Source organism: Strix uralensis, chromosome 23 (assembly GCF_047716275.1).
Source record: "Strix uralensis isolate ZFMK-TIS-50842 chromosome 23, bStrUra1, whole genome shotgun sequence".
Classification (NCBI taxonomy): Eukaryota; Metazoa; Chordata; class Aves; order Strigiformes; family Strigidae; genus Strix; species Strix uralensis.
Window position 1 is genome coordinate 6,333,557 of NC_133994.1, and position 18,850 is coordinate 6,352,406.

The 18,850-nt window shown below is 40.8% G+C and overlaps 1 protein-coding gene and 1 long non-coding RNA gene across 2 annotated transcripts; one reads left to right on the forward strand and one right to left on the reverse strand.

The window, feature by feature from the left end:
- Positions 1 to 332: 332 nt before the first annotated feature.
- TNFRSF1B (TNF receptor superfamily member 1B) lies at positions 333 to 18,626 on the forward strand. Its single transcript, XM_074892840.1, has 10 exons — positions 333 to 402; positions 7,701 to 7,803; positions 10,516 to 10,644; positions 11,788 to 11,937; positions 12,825 to 12,918; positions 13,003 to 13,196; positions 13,949 to 14,023; positions 14,990 to 15,027; positions 15,496 to 15,766; positions 16,366 to 18,626. The coding sequence occupies exons 1-10, from the start codon at positions 349 to 351 to the stop codon at positions 16,662 to 16,664; spliced, it is 1,407 nt and encodes a 468-aa protein (XP_074748941.1). The 5' UTR covers positions 333 to 348; the 3' UTR covers positions 16,665 to 18,626.
- LOC141953907 (uncharacterized) lies at positions 2,854 to 4,113 on the reverse strand. Its single transcript, XR_012632040.1, has 3 exons — positions 4,045 to 4,113; positions 3,687 to 3,931; positions 2,854 to 3,410 (listed from the first exon to the last, which is right to left on the reverse strand). It is a non-coding gene; the product is annotated as an uncharacterized LOC141953907 (long non-coding RNA).
- Positions 18,627 to 18,850: the final 224 nt, after the last annotated feature.

Here is an 18,850-nt window from a genome sequence, read left to right on the forward strand (position 1 = left end):
AACCTGGCCTTGAACCCTTCCAGGGTGGGGGCAGCCACAGCTTCTCTGGGCAACCTGGGCCAGTGTCTCCCGCCCTCCCGGGAGCACAACGGGGCACAAACGGGGCTAAAGCGCCCCTTCGCGCGGGCCGAGAGTCCCCGCTGAGATACCGAAGTAACTCTCATGCTCGGGCAGCGGCCGGCACCGGGCTCTGAGCAGGCATCCGTGCCCGGGCCGCCACAGCGCGCAGCGCCGCGCTCCCGCCCCGCTCGGGGCGGTGACCCGGGGCCCGGGGCCGGGGCTGGGGCTGGGGTGGAGGCAACCCCGCCCCGCCCCGCCCGGCCCGGCGGAGCCTCACTCGGCGGCGGGATGGGGCCGCGCTGGGCGCTGCTGGCCGCGCTCCTCCGGGCCGCGGGCGGCGGGGTGAGTGCGGGGAGCCCCTGGGGGGAGGTGGGGGCTGCCCGCCGCCTTGCGCCGTCGGAGCGGTTACCGAGCGGCCGGGCACCGGGTGCCGTGCGGGGTGTGACGGCCTGGGCTGGCCCGGCGCGGTGCTGGCGAGCGGGCATCGTTTGGGGGCTGCGCTCGCAGTCCCGCCACCCGTCTGCCCCCTCTACCTGTGCTGAACTCGGGGTGGGGGGGGTCTCAGCCTCAGGTCCCCCCTATTGGACTTCTTTAAAGCCCATCCTGCGCCCTTCAGCTCTGGCGTTGCTATTTCCTGGCTTCCCAAAGCAATGATCAACCGTTTTTCCTGGCTTCTCACTGGAAATGGGTTGATTTTCAGGCTTGTTTGAATATTGGTAAAAACTCTTCAGTGCCCTGGCAAGTGCTGAGTGTAAATCTGTATGTATTTTACACCGTTGTTTAAACAGGAAGAGCTTGTTATGTTCTGTTAGATCCCTAAAACTACTACTTATTTACATGGAAAAGCCCTTTAATTTATGTGTAAAACCTGATGTGATCCAGCTGTGACTGTTCTCTTTCATATCCAGCGCTACCACTATTTGACAATGAATGCTTTTAGCTGTTTGAACCGAAGAGCTTGCTGGGCTCTATTCGACTTTGTGTGTACAACGTACTGGTACATTGAGAGCATTTTTCTGCCTGATTTTGAAGTGTCCTGGATCGTGAAGATAAATATGGAAATGCTGCTGAGATGTCCAGGTCATCACTTTGTCATGGGATGTATATTTACATGCTTATTTAATCATATCAGTTTAGCCTTGGTAAGACAAGGGTTCAGTGAAACCAGGTGAGGATGTTAGAATGCACATTGAACCTGCAGTTACACAATGGTCTTTTAAGGCATGCTGGGTGCTATAGTGGGTTTATAATGTATTAAATTAATTCTTCTAACTGCTTCTTACTAATTTTAAAACCTGGTTTGTAAGGTAACAGTATTTTGAACATGATTTACTGGACACCTTGAAGCATATAGGGTAGAGCAGATAAAGAAATGAGTCTCAGAATTGTAGCAGACCTTATCACCAAAATTTAAGTATAAAGTTTTGTCATGCTTCTTGCTGAACAAAGGGCTTTGACTCAAAAGGAGTTATGTCTCCTCTCTCCCTAAACATGACCTGAACATAATGATGGAAATCATGAAGGAAACTTTCAGCATCACTTTTTGCATTGTGACAAACCAAGGAGAAGTCCGTATATACATTAGAAAAACAAAACCAGTAGTTTCAGAAATACTCTGTCTGCCACAGAGCTGGAAAAAACTTGCCTGTTATATCAGTGTTAAAAAGTGGTCAGTTAAAGAAAACTTACTTTATTTTTGAGGGAGAGAAGCTGGCAAAGCAATAGTTCTTGAGTGACACTATTTCTTGTTTTTTCTCATTCAGCTGAAATTAGACTGATCTTCTAGCCTCAGTCCCTGTGTTACTCGCAGGATCTGAACATCATTTTTGCCATTTTGAACAACTCGGTCACCAGATAGTTTTAACAGAAACTTTCTCAATAGCCTCAAACCTAAATAACTGTCCTTTGCACAGCAGCGCAGCGTGCTCCACAGAGTAGTTGCTGATGTGTGCAGAGGTCACTCTCTGGTTGCTGCTGCGTGGTTGTAGGGGAATGCTGCTGGTACATGGAAGGTGTGTTGATAACCATGCACGTACCCTGAACTGCAAAAGGATGAGCATAAAGGAGATCTTGTGGAAAAATCCTGAAATAAAACTGAGCAGACTGCTCCAATGTCCCTGCTTTTTTATGGTCAGAGCCAGGAGGGCTGTGGGTCACCTGCAGCTTTGCTGTTGTATGTACCCACACGTGTGGTTGTTGCATCAAAGTTCATGGTGATTGAAAGTCTTAACAGAGCTTTGCAAAAGCCATCAGTGATACAAGCAACACCATCCCAAGAACAGAATTTGTTTCAAAATAATAGATAAATGCTAATTCTGGTATTTGGCCTAGATAGAAGACAGTTATCCCCTCTGGCAGTGTTCTTGGCTGGTACGTGTGGGGCATCTTGGGAAGGTTCTTCATCTGCCATCTCTACACTTAGGGCTCACATAGCTTCTCCTTTCCTGCTCTGCTCTCAGGGTTAGGTATCACCCCGTCTCCCTTGGGTGCATCTTCTAGGATGCCTCCACTTAAGGTCAAGCCTAATGTGGCCAACCCTGTCTTGCTCATCTTTTCTTGGGAATTTGCTCATCACCTGCCCTTCTCTGACATGTGATGAGGATACAACCTGTCTTCCTGCCTCTCAGGCCTGCAGTCTGTAGTTCCTCTTGTTTTACTAGGTCTTGGTTATACTAGGTCTTTGGTTATACTAGGTCTTCCTACAAACTTTGACTCACTTCTATAATTTTTGCATGTTGTGAATAGCTTCTGTATTCTGTGCAGCCTCCTGTCATCTCATTCTGGGAAAATGTTTTCATATTATGGTGGTAAGTGGCAATGAAGTAGGATCCCTAACCGTAAGCAAAAAGATACTGTTTTCTCAGGGAGGGGGAATGTGGAGTTGTAAATCTGTTTATCTGTGGCCATGCAAGGACTCCTGCTTTACAAGTAAGTACAGTATAGGGTGGGAGAACAACTCACATAATGGACCTGTAAGCTTAGAGAGATACTTGCAGGAAATCAGCTTTAGAAGAAGCTTTATGATTTGAGTATAGTTGATACAGCCTGTTACAACTCCAGCTGGTTTTGGTGAGGCTTGCTGTTATCTGATAACTAATCTTCAACAGAATTATTTTTGTAAATTACCGGTTTAAATATTTTAGAAGAATTCTGTTTTTTCCTGTCTTCGACAGGTTTGGTAGCTCAGCAAATGGTATCTCTTTACCTCAAGTCCTTTCCACAGCAACAGCTTTTTACGTCAGAGTCCTTGGTGACTTCATTGTGGTTTCATATGTGTGAAGAACGTTACATGCCAGATGTAGTTCCTGTTCAGACTCCTTTGTTTGATAGCTTGAGTCTGAAGGAGGCAACTGTGTGAAAAGGAGATGTAGACGTGAGTTAGGATTAAAATATATGCTTAAAGATGTTTGTTTAAATGGCCTCCTTGAGTGAAAATGAATGTTATGTGAATGGATTATATGTTATGTGAATATATATATTCATCCCTTATATTAGCACGTTTTATTTCTATTATTGAAGATACTTAAATTTAATTACATATGAAGTCCAAGAATACAGGAAAAAGCTGCAAGGCAGGAAATTATGTTCATTTATAATTAATATTCAGCACATAGGGAATGCATTACCTTGTGATGTGCTGTGAGTAGTTGAGACCTGGACTTTGTCAGCAATAGGTAGAGCCAGGTTGGTGCACTGGATCAAGCCCTTCTCATTTGGAAGAAGTCTGAACCCAGACTTCTGTAGTTCATGCCTCGGGCTCAGCGCTGGTGCAGACATTAGGGGCTCAGGTGGGGTTGCCCTCTGTACGACTGGGTGCGAGGGGACAGCCCGCCGGCCCTTTCCCTCAGCGGGCACAGACACAGCTGCAGGCCTGAAAATCATGAGGTACAGGCACGTTCTCCACTAGTTTTATCTTCCAGTGGGTAGGATGTAGGTAATCTTGGAGACAGTTGTGCATACGTGTTTAGAAGAGCCTGTACTAACCTCTCAGCTGGTGTGGAGGCTGCTGTTAGCCCACTCCTCTCCAGTGGCGTTAGCTCACGTATCTGCTGGAAGTCTGTAGTGCAGACGGGAAAATGATTTAATCAATGAAGGGGCTCTGGAGAGAGAGTCTTGAGTCATTGGCTTTTTGCATGTAACTTCTTAGTTATTGCTTAATACACAGGCATTGCAAAAATCTCCCTAGTGAGTTGTTTAGTCAAAGGCAAGCATAGTTTACTCATTTCTGTGCCAAGATATATTGCTTAATTTGATTGATATGCACAGAGCTAGACTAAATTTCACGTTTAATGCTGTTTCTGCTTCTGCTGCTAGATAGATGAGGCATTTTACTTCTATTTGTACCTGTCAAATTAAATGAAGTCCTCCAAAATCTTCATTTTGTCCATACAAGTATCTTAAAAGTCTGCTGCCATGAGATACTGCTACCTAATCTGAGAAGTTCTAAGGCTGTAATGCAAAAGATGCAGCATCAGGTTAGTTTTGCTCCACACAATCTGCTTACGGAACACTGAAACACAGTAAAAGCAGAAGGCAAAATAAGGACTTGTGAGAGATACAAGCAGTAACAAAATGCAAAGATTGTAGAATAGAATCCAGTGCCTACTCATCAGCCTTTCAACCCGAAGTAGCCAATGGATCTGGATGCCAGATACAAATATTGTACGGCGCAACTCAGACCTTAAAATTGGTGAGAAGGCTAGAAAAAGTGGGGTCTTCTTGTAGCCAAGAAGCCCAGGAGAGTTTTATACCTAGTAATAGGCTACGCTTCCTCTGGCAGAGTAGATTTGACTGCTGGCCTTGACAGCTTTGATTAAACTAGTTTATATTGGAAGCAACCACTAAAATTAATGGCATCCTTCCAGTGCAAACGAAGCTGAGCTCGTGTCTGTATATAAATTGTACCTAAGTGAGTTACAAGTCCCTTTTAGTTTCCCATAATGTTCTTTGAGGACAGTTGGCAAGAAATTGTCAATTGTGTGTCGTTGAGAGCCACAGCTCATCAGATAAAATTTCAGGGAGATTGTATCAGACAGCAGAGATATCCTTTCAAGCACAACTTAAAGAGAAATAGATGTGAACCCATTAACCAAAGAGGTTTTCCTGTGTCTAACTCACAGGACAGTTTTTACAACAGAATGCAGAGGATGAGATAAGAACATTTTTTGCCAGGAAGCCTCACCAGCAGGATAATTTGTGATGCAGTTTATTGTACTTCTTACTTTTTTTTTTTTTTTCCCTGTGTCTGCTCTTGCAGTGAAGTTTTAAGTTTTAAAAGACTCTCAAGTGCTTTTAATGAGGTTGATCATCACGACTACAAAAATGTGACAACACTTGATTTTTCTTCTTTTAATAAATAAGAAAGTAACTTAAATGAAAAGTACTTTTGATGAGAGCAGAGCCCTTTTCTTCATCAGATTTTAGTGTCAGCTCACATTTGCAAATGGTATGGTTTATCGTTGCCCATCCTATAAGGGTATAATACCAAGTCCAGCATTAACAGTTATTACTGAACCTAGAAAGAATTGAAAAGCCTTGGTTTTCTTTTTGAATTACTATGGTTATTATTCTCATTAATAATAATGAAACTGGTAATGTTGAAGCCAGCCTCCTGGGTTTTCTTCAAAGTCTTCAATCCTTGTGCAAGCCCCTTTTAAAGGGGCTGCAGCGTGGTTCCTGCAAAACTGACTTTCTTCTCATCAAAAGACAAAGAATTTGAAAATGCAGTTTGTGCTCAGCAGCTGTTTCTTACTTCACCTGCTCTAGTGTTTAAGAAGGAGAATGATTTTTTTTTTTTTTTTTTTTTTCCAATCATCCTTCCCCACCCCATCACAGTTTCTGGCCCGTTAAAAGCATCTTTACAAGTTTGTTCTTCAGTTTGCAGCTTGACTGTTTCTCATTGATCTGGCTGTGAGAGAATGGGGCTGGTATTGGTGAAACCCATCCCCAGTCTCCCTGGTTTTAAGTCTTTAACTCAACTGACTGATCAGAAGAGATCAGAATTGTGCTGATGCCCGGTCAGTGTTACCAGCTTTCACAGTGTTTTAAATAGGAGTGGTGAAACTTCTACTGGAAGTTTTTTCTTTTCTGGAATGAATATTGAAACTCAAGAGGCCTTTCTCTGCCTTCACATTCTCAGGAAAGGTTCTTTTTGATACTGACCATCGAGTAGATGGGTGAAATCCTGTTTCTGATATACAGCTAGATAAGAGGTAAAATACTTCAACAAGCTGCATAAGAAAATGTTGGGTTCCTTTTAAGCAATTGTTGAGGGTGGGAAGTGTTAGTCCACTTCATCAGTAATGTGAAAACACAATAGATAATCAGCATGTTCTGTCAGTAAGGAGGAAGGATATTTTTATTACTGGCCTCCAAAGAGCTTCTTCCTGTTTTGATTTCTCTTTTTAATAATACTTCTAAATGACTTCTCTAAATGTATATAGATTATATATGGAGCAATCTTCAGACTGCAGAAAACTGAGCAGTGTCACGTACTTTTTGAACAGCATCTTTCTGATCTAGCAGGAAACTCCTACGCTTGTACTACCTAACATTGGCCTTTTTCTTTTGAGTGAGTATATTTTTCCCTTTGAAAACAGAAGGCAGGTCCTCAAATATTTTGACACTTGTTCATTGAAGTCATTGAGCCGTGCTGATTGGTGTGAGCTGAAAATTAGGTACACTGTATTTCAGGATTGTTTCTTATGCATTTGACCTGCCATATGAGGTAGGTTTTTAATTTTTATTTAAGTCTTGTAGCCAGTTCCTCCTTTTCAGAAGCAGCAGAGCAGTTTTTGGAGACATCGTTTTCAAAACATCAAGGCCTTTCTCATTCAGAAAGGAATCTGGAATGATAAAAGCTTTTTTTCTTTTCCTTTGGTGAAACAGTTCGAATAGTACAGGTTCTTTGACTAAAGGGATGGGTTATCTTGCCTGTATATTGCATGGGTGTGAGGGCATAATGAACATAAGCACAAGAGAGGATTGAATTTAGTGTCTTGTGTCCTTTGCACCCACTGATGAAAACAGAAAGATTCCTTCAAGCATTGCAGTAGTGCCAGACCTACAGCTCCCTTTTCCACTGGCTTGAGAGTCCTGAGGGGATTAAGGAGTAGCAAGGTCAATCTTCTAGTTTTCAGATAAGGCTCTAAATGTATATAGGGAGTAGATGTATTAAGTAAGAAGGTATCATTTTTAACATAGGCACTTTGCAGAAAATGCTTCTCCCCACAAACCCACAGGTAGGAATTTAGGTTTCACTGGCATTTTGTCAAAGGTTGTTTGAATCATGGCAGTTGAGAATAGGTGCTTAGGCCTTTGGTTTAGGGGATGCAGTAGTGACCAGGTGAGATGCTTATCCCATAGTTCCATTCCATTCTTTTGAACATAAAACCTGGGGAAATCAGTTTGTTCATTGTGACAGATCTTTGAAAAACAGAGGAACCTCTAAATGGTCTCAAGTAGCTTGTAAGCTGTGCTTCTCCTTCAGCTTTTTGGTGTCTGCTGCTTTCTGTTTCATCAGTGCCTTGGAAAGGAATGTGGTTATAATTGCATTGATCTTTAAGTGTTTGTCTCTCTTGAATCTCTACTTTAGGGTCAGAATGGACTTGTGACTCATGATTTTCCATAATTTCTCCTAGGAATATTCATTGCCTTATACACCACAGTTTGCACAATGCAATGATCCCAGCACTGAATTCTATGAAGAACGACTTAATAAATGTTGCAGCCAGTGCCCTCCAGGTAGGTTATAATTCAAACTATTACTAGCCAAATTCAGTCAATTTTCAGATGAGCATAGTACATTTTGATTATTTACACATCTGAAGAGCATCAGATTTTTACTGTTGCAGTGCACTCTAGCTGGAAGACAATAAAATGCTGTGACTAAAATACCTGCAAAAGAGACACGTTCATCAGAATAGGAATTCTCGTACAAGGTTAAACTGGCTGGGGCTTATCAGGAGGTAGGCTGCTTTTGTAAGCACAGCCTTCTGCTGAGCTCTTCGAAGCGCAGCTTGGCATGGTGTTTTGATTAAAGTATTTTTAAGTCAGCATTGGGGAGAAGCAACAGCCTACTAAGGGAATTGCAAAAATCAGACAACATATGTCAGACCCAAGCCCACTAATAATTACTATATTGTAAAATAGGACGTGAGGTAGAGCTTAGTTTCTGTACTTTGATAATATCACTTATATAAGGAGCTTTCCATTGGACAGGTTAATCTATAATTGCTCATTCGGGGAGTTTTGTTCTCTTTTACTGTAAATCAGACACTGCAGACCACTATCAGACTACAAGACTACAGAAACTGTCAGCTTTGAGGTGTCATGTCTTACACTCCAGTGATAATTATTAGTGATCTTTTGTCAGCAAAAGTTCTTGACTGCAGAAGGGTGTGTGTGGAGGGTTGTTTTTCTGGGGGATAGTAATGCCGTTTGGATATTTTGATAATAAAGTTTTTGCAAGAAGTTGTCATTAAATTATTACATTAGACACAGCAAAAAACTGCCTTTTTTTCACATTACATGCTGAGCAAACAAAATATGTTTCCATAAACGATGAGTTCCTGTCAGAGAGATCCGGAAGTTTAAGCAGGAAATCAGTATATGCTGAAGCAGCCACAATTGCTTGAATTAAACAAAAAGGTCTAGATAGATCTGTCAGACTTCCTTTGTTAAAAACACAACGAGTGAAAGATGATAATTCATAGGTAAAACGCTTTTCTGTTGTGGTATGTACTGTTCAGTCTATTTCTCCTTAATTTTAATTTTTCCCAATAACAAACTGGACAACAAGTTGCAGGAAGTCTAAAATCTTTATTTTTGTTACTATGAGTTTAATTTTTTTTACTATAATCTATCAAAAATTGAAGCCTAAATCATTAGCAGGATGTGGGAGGCAGACTTTTAAGCTTCAGGTAAGTACATGTCAAAACACAGCCTTTGGAAATAATTCCTATGGCTCACCTCCAGGGCCCCTTCTTTTGGAGAACAGAGATTCTCCAAGCAGCTCCAGTATTACTCCTGCTTTCTGAGTATATTTTCCAGGGTGTTTCTGTACAGGATATGAGACATTGACTTTTAGCTCCTTCCTTTTAAGCAAGGGAGAAATGGCAATTGAGGTGTTTTCCTTTCTCCAGAATGGGTATGTTGGAGCTCATATTTAATTATTCCCACTGTAAGCCAAAATGTCTTGCTAACATTTTTTTACTGGGAATAGAGTAGATCAATGTAACTTTTGGAATGTGCAGACACAGCTGAAGGTTGGTGCTTTTGTAAAAAAGAAAGGGGTTTGGAGATAAGAAAATAATAAATAAGACAGTCAGAGCCTGTTCTTGAAGATAACAGGAACAAGAACGGGACAAACTAAAATGAACCAGCTCAAGACACCACACAGCAGCACAACCCCCCCTAACAGACCTTTGTGAGCATTCAGGAGCACTGAGGTCAGCCAGCAGACACGGTGAGGAAGACCGACAATCACCAGAGACCCCTCGAGACCACCACCCAGCAAGAAAGCGCATGCGTAATTAGGATGCAGATATTGTAATTAGTTCCAGGAAATCTAATGCATATGTAACACACTTCTCGGAAAAATTATGAGTATGTATGATCTCACTGTATATTAGCTGCTGCTTATAGATCTGGGGTGTGGTCACTTTTGCGAAGCTCTTTGCGTGTGCGCCCAGCGCTGCAATAAGAATGCCTGCTTTCTAAAACGCCGAGACGAGGCTTAGAGAGTTCCTCTGCTGGCTTTTGTGGTAACACCACCACTGCACTGAACTTTGTTGGTGAGAAGCACTGGAGAAACTACCTTTGACAACTTCTGATTTTGTCTGGAATGCCACTGGCTTCAGAAACCTATTGCTTTGATCTGTTAGGGCTGGCTGAAGGAGGTGAAGGAAAAAGAGCGAGCTCATGTCCCTTCAGTAGTGACAGCTGGTGACGTTCTAATTCAGGTCTGTTTGTGATAATACTTTATTATGCCTTTTTCACTTGCTGCCTGTAAGTGTAGTAAGGGCCTCACCATCATTCTTGCATGTGCCTGACTTTCGGCATGAAACACCATCCTGTGTTTCACAACAAAACACAGCTTCTGTGAGGGTAAAACATTTGTTTTACGTACTGCGGTAGCTGCATCTAAGTATACGTTGAGGAGTTTTGTTCAGGACTGAGACTGACTTGTTTTGAATATGGCTGGAATTCACTGATCTGAATGTAGGAAAAGGAGTCAAACATAAATAACATAAAAGAAATCAGAGTTTCCTTGGATACCCATGCAGTCCTCCTTTAAGTCAATACTTGCTTGGTGTACATGACGGATCAGGTAGTGGCAGTGAAGGCAAGGGGTTTCTACAGCTAAGAATGAAACTTACCTTAAACAATTCCTAGTGATCTTTTCCAATGAGATGCTTTCTCTGTTTGGTTTGCTTTGTTTTTTTTTTTTAATAGGTCAGTATAAGAGAGAGAGCTGCACTCACACTGTGGACACAAAGTGCAGTCCCTGTAGACCTGACACATATACAGCAATCTGGAATCGGTCTCCTCAGTGCTTTGCCTGCTCACCACCCTGCAGGAAAGGTAGGCTTGAAAGAGAGGCATTTGTGACTTTAACAGCCTGCTCAAAGAGTGGGCTTGGTTTAACCTAGTCCTTTCTCCTAAGAACACTAGGAGGTTTTGTCTATCACTTGTATAGTCCCATTCTCATGCTTTTGGTACTCGGAAGATTTGGGGAGAAGAATCAGGGAAAAGTTTTGCAGGGGGCTCTGCCCCTTTTTCTTTCTGAGTCCTAAAAATGTGACACCAATCTTATAAGGCACTGCATTACTCAAATAGATCCAAATGTCACCACTAGAGTAACTTCCTGCTTATACTCTTCAGCCAAGGGAGCTTAAGACCTGACTTGCACAGGCATAAATGGATAATTACATTTCCATCATCCAGTCACTTCTCGGTTTGTCTGCTGAGCTGACAACAGCAAACACCAGTTGTGATATTCCTATATTATTTTTATTTCTTTTGCAAAGCAGTATAGTCAGTGAGTATGCCAGTTTAGTTCATTAAAGCAGCTTAACGGTATATAAGGTACCAACATTATACATTGTACCAACATCTGTACATTGGTCTAATAGGTCACGTGCATTAACAAATTCAGTCATACTGTTGTCCATCATTTCTAGTGGAAACTGGTGTAGAAAATTATCTACTTGACTCACTGGCAAGTAAGTTTTAAGGATACAGTCTAAGCTGTTCAAAGGACCTTTGGTCTCATCTAAATAGATAACTGTGCAAGGCTGGTTAATTGCAGTATGAAAACATCTGTAGTAAGGTCTCCAATCACTTTAAATACAGTTGCGTGATCTGCGTAGACTACAGACCTTAGTATGGCCCCCAGATGCTCCAGTGATGAACACGCGTAGTAAAAATGTGCATATTTATGGTTATGATACAATATAATGCAACCGCAGGTACAGAGTTTCAAGTGTGCAGCCTACAGATGCAAATTTCTCCTCTCCTAGAGAGAGAGAGAGAGGAAACTCTTCTGAAAATGTGTATGTTGAGGCATATAATGTATTTGTTTTATGATGGTATACTAGCCAGAAGCTGCAAAATTATCTTCAGTTTGTGGTATGTGAATATCACCTTGCACTCACTTGAAACATTGCAGGCTATGATTTTAAATGTTGCTAATGATATCTTGCTTTATTCTTGTTTTAAAAACAGGATTTGTGCAGAATCAAACATGCACTGAGTCACAGGACAGAATCTGTAGCTGCCCACCCAATGAGTACTGCATTTCAAAAATATACGAGTACTGCAAAATATGTAAAGTGCATAAAAAATGTGGAAAAGGTTACCGAGTTTCCAGAAGAGGTAATTTAATTCTGAACACTCTACACACAAAATAGCTTTACTATATGAAGAAGGATATTTTTTGTGTTAATAGTCCATAAATATTTCTGAATCTGCCTCCAACTCAGTAAATTACAGGAATATGATCTTTTAATTCCCTACAGTTATGCATTCTTTTCAGTGCAAGCATTATCTTAGTAAGTAGGCAGTAACTAGAGCAACACTATTCTCAAGAGGCATATTCAAAGGGACAACATGTTGCAATCTGTTACTACCATATATCATAAAGTTCCCCAATCCAGCTTAATCTTCCTTTGTTTTGCTCTACTGTGTGATTTATTCCATACAAGTGACTCAGATTCAAGACCACTTAATTCTTCCTTAAATCCTTGAAACAGGGCTTCAGGTTAAATTTGATTACAGTAAATAATGATGACTCTATGCTGTTCTGCAGAATTTGTTCTTATTAGATGATGAAATTCACCACTCTGATAATGTAGCTGTCTCAAGATGATAAATAATATTCAAAGAGGTGGAACACTGAATATTTTTAAGAAATTAAGAATCATTCAAAAAGATACAGAACTCCCAACAGAACGGAATAGGTGGTCAGTCTGTCAGGGACTAGTGAAAAAGCTCAAATTTGTCTGCAGTACCACATTTTAACCTTTTGGTGGGTTTTTACAGTCTTCTTCAAAGACTGGCTATCAAGGGCACTAAACTAACAGCCACAAATTTTCTGGTTTGTGTTTGGGTTGGGTGTTTCAAGTGAATCTCTTCTGTGACAGTTGAAGTCTGTATTTTGTGTACTGCCTCTGTATCACTTCCAGGATCTGTACCGCAGACCTTGATTATTCATTCTTGTTTCTCACTGGATGACTAACTGGAGTCTTTCTATTTGTTTAAAGGGACAGATAGCACAGATACAGAATGTAAACCTTGTCCTCCTGGCACTTTTTCACGTGAGGAATCTTATGATACCAGCTGTATACCACATACAGTGTAAGCCAGTGTTTCTGTCTAATAGCAACCTTAACTGTGCACAGGGTTGCTTTGTTTCCTAACTTCTCTTTTTGTTTCTTGCAGTTGTAAATCAGTGGCTGTTCCTGGAAACAGCATGAATGACACAATTTGCAATGACTCAGGAACAGCAGTTGCCACAGTTCTACCTCACAGTATTTTGAACCTGCTTCTGACCCAAAGCTCTGCTTCCAACAAACCTGAAATAATAACTCAACCTGTCATTTTAAAATCTGCACCTGACATGTCTTACATCATCGGTAACTCATTTAAAGTCACTTTTATCTGGCTAGGAAGCAAGTTTATATTTAGTTCTCAGTTTCTTTCCAAAACTAATTACCTGTACCCAAACAGAACCTCAGAAGAGCTGAATTAATTCAATATGAGACTGTAGTGAGTTGCATAATATTTACCTATACACCTGCACTACCCCAGTGCATTCTACAGTCCTCCTAATTCTGGAAATATTTCTAAAAAGCCCCAAACTAGATTATACAAGGCATTTCCTAAGAATTGCTACTATGAAGGAGCTGGTAGTAAAGATCACATCTCAGATTCTGGACCAAGGCAAATTTGACTTCATAAACCTCTTGGTGAGAAGTCTTTGGAGACGTCAGCCAGCCTTTCCCAAGACAGGAAGTCCTTACAGCATTCACAAGTGTGGATGTCTTCTCTCCTATTCACAACCTATCCAGAAAGTATATATGTTTAGGAGCATTCTGGGCTGCCTGGCCTTGTATTTAACAAATTGTTGCTAGCCTAGAGAGATGTCTTTTGTGACTGGGGCCAAAAGTCTGTCCTCACTTTTCAGGACAGGAAAATTCAATGTTATGAAGTGGTGGACTGAAATCAGACCTTGGTATCCAACAATAGAGGCATCAAATGTGAATGTCAGACACACCTGATACTCGTAAATTTAGCTTTTGTAGCCATGGACATAACTACCTCTTTCTAACTAGATCCTTTGTTAGATGAACCTGCTAAATAATTTATCTTTCTTATTTATTTTCAGGATCAGTAGCGGGGACATTGGTTTTGGTCGTGATAATCATAATTTTGGGGTATTGCTTAGTCTCCCAAAAAAAAGGTAAGATTGATGAAGTGAAAACAAGCAGATCTGCAAATATGGGAAAGAGCGTCACCTTATTTCCTACTAATTTGAGCCTAGTGGTAGACTAACATTAGTGTCTTAAAAGATGCTAAGCTCTCTTTGAAGCTTTTCTCGTGGCTGGATATGACCGAAGTATCACTAGTGCAGACATACTTAGGTAACTAATAATGTATGAGTTAATTTTCTTTTTTTTCAAGGGGACAAGGCAATGATTTACAGCCTTCTGCCTCACCAGCCTGCAACTTACAGCTTCTTGAAACCCTACGGAGCTCTTGACACCATTCCCTTGTTACTTTGGGGTGAAATAGGCAAAAAGGTGCAAAGGTCAATAGAACAGAGACTAAGAGAAAACTCATGCAAATCAGCTTGATCACATAAGCTTTGTGGCTACAGAAAAGCAGAATTAAAAAATACTCCAGGAATTCCATATGTATTTAGAGTAAAAGTATTAAATCACATGGGGTGAAATTAATCTCAGTACAGGGATACAGTGAGGCAAAAGTCCCATTCAAATCTCTCTTGTTCCTCAGACTTTAGATAATTTTCTAAACATACCATGTCCTAGTGGAGTTGGGACAACTGTACAACAGTTGTGCTCCTACTGGATCTTGTTAAATATTTTGTACTTCATCATTTAAATATTAGACATTATCAAATGTTATCATTAAACAGTCATGACCGTAGTCTGTTGTCATCGATACCTTTTCTCACTGACATTATACTAGAAAAATTATTAATTCATGCAGAGGGTCCTCTGCTTGCTGGCTAAATTTAAGTCAACTTACAAAATTAATAGCTTTCAACATTTTCAAACTGTGTGTAGTAAGTGTACATTTGGAGTTTATTTCAGGAGCAGAGGATATCACTCAGACTAGTTAAGAAAGCAGCTCTTACACCTGAAACCAATTTGGGTGCTAATGAACTGTATTTCCTCACTTGCAGCCCTTGCATACTCTCCGCCGACTACAGAAGCAGATTTGGTGAGTGTCACTCTTTCCTTTATATTTTTTCCATTTCTTTAAAAAGTCACATAGAATTCATGCAGTCTTATCTAATTGCAAGTAGAAAAAAACTGCACAGCAGAAATACAAATGGAATAAGAATGGGGTGGTTTGGTCCCCAAGCTAGAGTGTAAGATGTACCTTACATAACCCATAGATACCATCCTCCCTTTATGTTAGGCTGGATGAGCAGTAAACCACAGGTGTGGTTCAGAAAAGCAGATTTTAGAGCCTTTGTTCCCTGGGTGATCAGTGAAGTACTGTAGGTGCCTTCAGGAGACAGGTTCATTTTGCTGAACACCTAATGAGCTGGTATAAATTCTACTTAGTCACCACTATACAAATGGCAGTTATCAGTGGTTTCCTTAGCTGCTTAAGTACTGACCAGTTCTTTGATAGTGTTTTTCAGAAAGATTAATGTTTTGCATTTCTCTGCAAATGTTCCAGCCTTTTTCCCCTGCAGAAAAGCAGTGTGACAAAAAAGTAAGAAATACAGGATCGCAAAACTCCAGCAGTTCTGAACAGGAGGAACAGCAACTCTTGGGAACTTCTGGGTCCAGCAGTAGCTCCCTGAATAATCCAACTGCACCTGCAAGAGTCAGTGTAATAAGTAACAAGAACAATGAAAAGAAAGAAAAAGAAGGATTTCAGCATCAACATTCAGCTGCAGAAGGTTGTAAACTTCACAGTGGAGACAGGCACAACTCTGCAAGTTCAGGTAAGAATGTATCAGAATGATCTAGAACCTCTGAAATTTGATTATCAATTATGAGTCTTTTCAGCATAAGCTTAAATGGCAGGATAAAACATCAGACTCATGTTCATCAGAGAGAGTATTTAGTAACTTTTGAAAGAAAAAGCAATTGTTTTAAGTTGTCAGCCTGAGACAGGGAAGAGAGTGTGCTCAATGGAGAAAAAGTTATTTGCAGACTAGGGGATCAGTGTGATGGAGGACACTTACCTGTGAGTGGGAGTAAGAGCTGAAGGGAGCAGGTAGAAAACATTGTCAAAAGCATCAGAAATGGCAACAGATGGGTAGGGAGTTGGCTGTGATCCAGGGCTCTGTATTAATTTTTGTGGCTTTTTCATTTCTGGGATGACATGTGGGTTCTATGGTACCAAAAAATCCCTAAAATGTTACAGAACCAACTCCACCAGCTTGTCTAAATTAGGTGAAGCAAGAAGATATTTAGTGTCTGTTCTAACTTTAAGTCAGAGAACTGGATAAAGAATGCAACCATCCTGTTCTGGGCTTCATTCTTCCGTGTTCTGGGCTTCATTCTTCCGTGTTTAATGTGTTTTCTGTTTATTCGACAGAACATTCTGGTAATGGAGGAACGCAGGTGAATGTGACTTGTATTGTTAAAGTATGTAGTCCAGACTGCAGCTCCCAGTTCCTAGAACAGACTAGTTCAGCTAGCATGGATTATGGAAACGGTCCCTATTATTCCCCAACAAGGGAAGAAATTCCCCTTTCAACAGAAGAAAATCCCTTGAGAAGAGAAACTGAAATTCAGATCTCAGTGGAAAATGAGGACAATTTACTTCAAGACTTACTTCCAGAAGACAAGAAGTTTCCTCTGGGTATTCAAGATGCGGGGATGAAAACCAGTTAAAGGAAATTGCAGATCATATATTGACTGATAAAATTCATTAAACCACCCCTTATCTCCTAAAATAAACATTATGTTAAATGTAGCATTCCTACAGAGACTTGAAATTTCAGATGGATACAGACACTGATGCTTTTGAGGCTTTTAATCTCTTTTGTCAGCTTTGAGAGCCGAAGGATGATCTTTGGAGTTTTAAAAAATCTGAACGCTTTTTCTTTTAAACAGAATGGCCAACTCCTCCCTCTCTTATGTGACACCCTAGAGAGACAATTACCAGATTTGAAAAGGAACATTTTTCTAACTTTATGCCATTGATTTTTCTGCTGAGACTTCTTGTGATGATAATTCCCGTTCAGATATGCCACCTGTCAAGAACATGGCTGCGACCACCAGTTCTAAGAGCCTGGATTTAAATTTTCATTCATTCAGTGCTAATGAATTATGCATTTGATTTTAGTTTTAAAACTATTGCATTCAATTTCCTATCCCACATCTTCAGGGACATACTTTCTCTCATCCTCCTGCATATTTTATTATTACAGTTTGCTTTTGCTTATTAGTGGACTGAACTTCTCAAATCAACCTTAAGTATATCAAGGAGTGAAATCTTTTACAGGAGCTTTTTTTACTAGATTACAACTCTTATGTCTAAACAATAGAATTTCATTAGCTGTACATAGTTCATTTTATTTTGGAAAATTCTAGACTAAATAGTTGTTATCTTGGAGTAGGAAGTAAGTTCCTTTTATTGACAGCTGTAAGGTTTGTCATCTTTGTGTCCTGGCTGATTTAGTATGTGTCCCTGATTGATTCCGACCTCATTTTTGAGGTTAACCATAAACCCAAAGTATTTTTCTCTATGTTCCAGTGAATATTGGAGAAGATCCATGTGAGTATGTATGCCAGATAGCTCACACGCACTGACCTCAGGGAAAGGACTCCTGATGATTGCGTAGCATAATCTGTAAAAAGTGGAATTGACTCAAACCTCGGAACCAGAAAATCCTGTTCTTCCCTTCTTGCTTGACGCTGAAGATGCAACCACCTCTTACAGAAAATTAGTAGAGGTTCTCCTTGAATCAAGTGGTAGTCTTTTGGTTTTGGAAGTCAATTTTTAGGATCCCATTTCCCATAATTATGTTTTACATATGTCACTTAACCGACAATTGTGGTGTCTGTGTTCAACCAGAAGTTGCAATACGGTGTCAGAATTACATTTGGGTGAAGTCATAGAGTAGGCATAACTATTTTATGCCATAAAACCAGTATGTTGGACTAGATGATCACTGTACTTCCCTTCCAGCTGAACTATTTTATTCTACCTCAAGAGAAACTAAATGCAGGAATTATTTTTGAGGCCTTAGACTGAAAAAGGATATTTTGGAATAGCATTTATTCTATGGCTACAGAAGAGGTACAGGTCTTAAAAATACAAATTCTAAACTTTCACAAAAGCTATGAGGTTTACTAACGTTTTTGGAACTTGAGAACTGGCAAATAGATTTTTTAATTCTACTTTGAAGAAACCTTTTACAACTGTGTATTAACCTTGAAGGTAATTTTCAGAAAATACTTTGAAAATGGGCACATAAACTATTACAAAACTGAAGGATTTAGGCAAGAAAAGAAACTATACAGCCGCTTTGAACCTCTTACATGGAATTGAGTATTTTCATGTCTTGTCAGCTCCCAGTATTGGGACCACACTGAAGCAGTGGAAGATTTTTGAAGAAGTTTTAAAAACGTTAAAAAGGAGGATCCTGTTATGGCAGTTAATTTACTGGGTTTTTTAAATAGGGGAGGTGTGTGACAGAAAGAAAATCCAAGTTTTATGTTTAAATAGGTAAAATGTGCTTGCATTAGCTTATAAAAAGTAAAAAAAAAAAAAAGCCTGTGCATTTTTGTAATTATGTGTATCTTCAGGTTTCCCGACCTCTTCATTAAACAAATTTCTAATTTCTAGAATGGGTTCTTTAATTCCCGAGCTTAACCTGCTGCTTTCCAAGGGGCCGGCCAGGCGGGTCCCGGCCAGGCGGGTCCCGGCCAGGCGGGTCCCGGCCAGGCGGGTCCCGGCCAGGCGGGTCCCGGCCAGGCGGGTCCCGGCCAGGCGGGTCCCGGGGGGCTCCGGGCCGGCCCCTCACGGGCCCCTCACGGCGGCTCGGCCCCGCCCGGTGCCCCGGCAGGCGGCG

Excerpts from the sequence above, each read along its gene's own strand:
- TNFRSF1B (XM_074892840.1), top strand. The coding sequence starts at position 349 with ATGGGGCCGCGCTGGGCGCTGCTGGCCGCGCTCCTCCGGGCCGCGGGC. Across the intron at positions 403-7,700 it reads TCCGGGCCGCGGGCGGCGGG|GAATATTCATTGCCTTATAC; the intron begins GTGAGTGCGGGG and ends AATTTCTCCTAG. Across the intron at positions 12,919-13,002 it reads AGCTGTATACCACATACAGT|TTGTAAATCAGTGGCTGTTC; the intron begins GTAAGCCAGTGT and ends TGTTTCTTGCAG.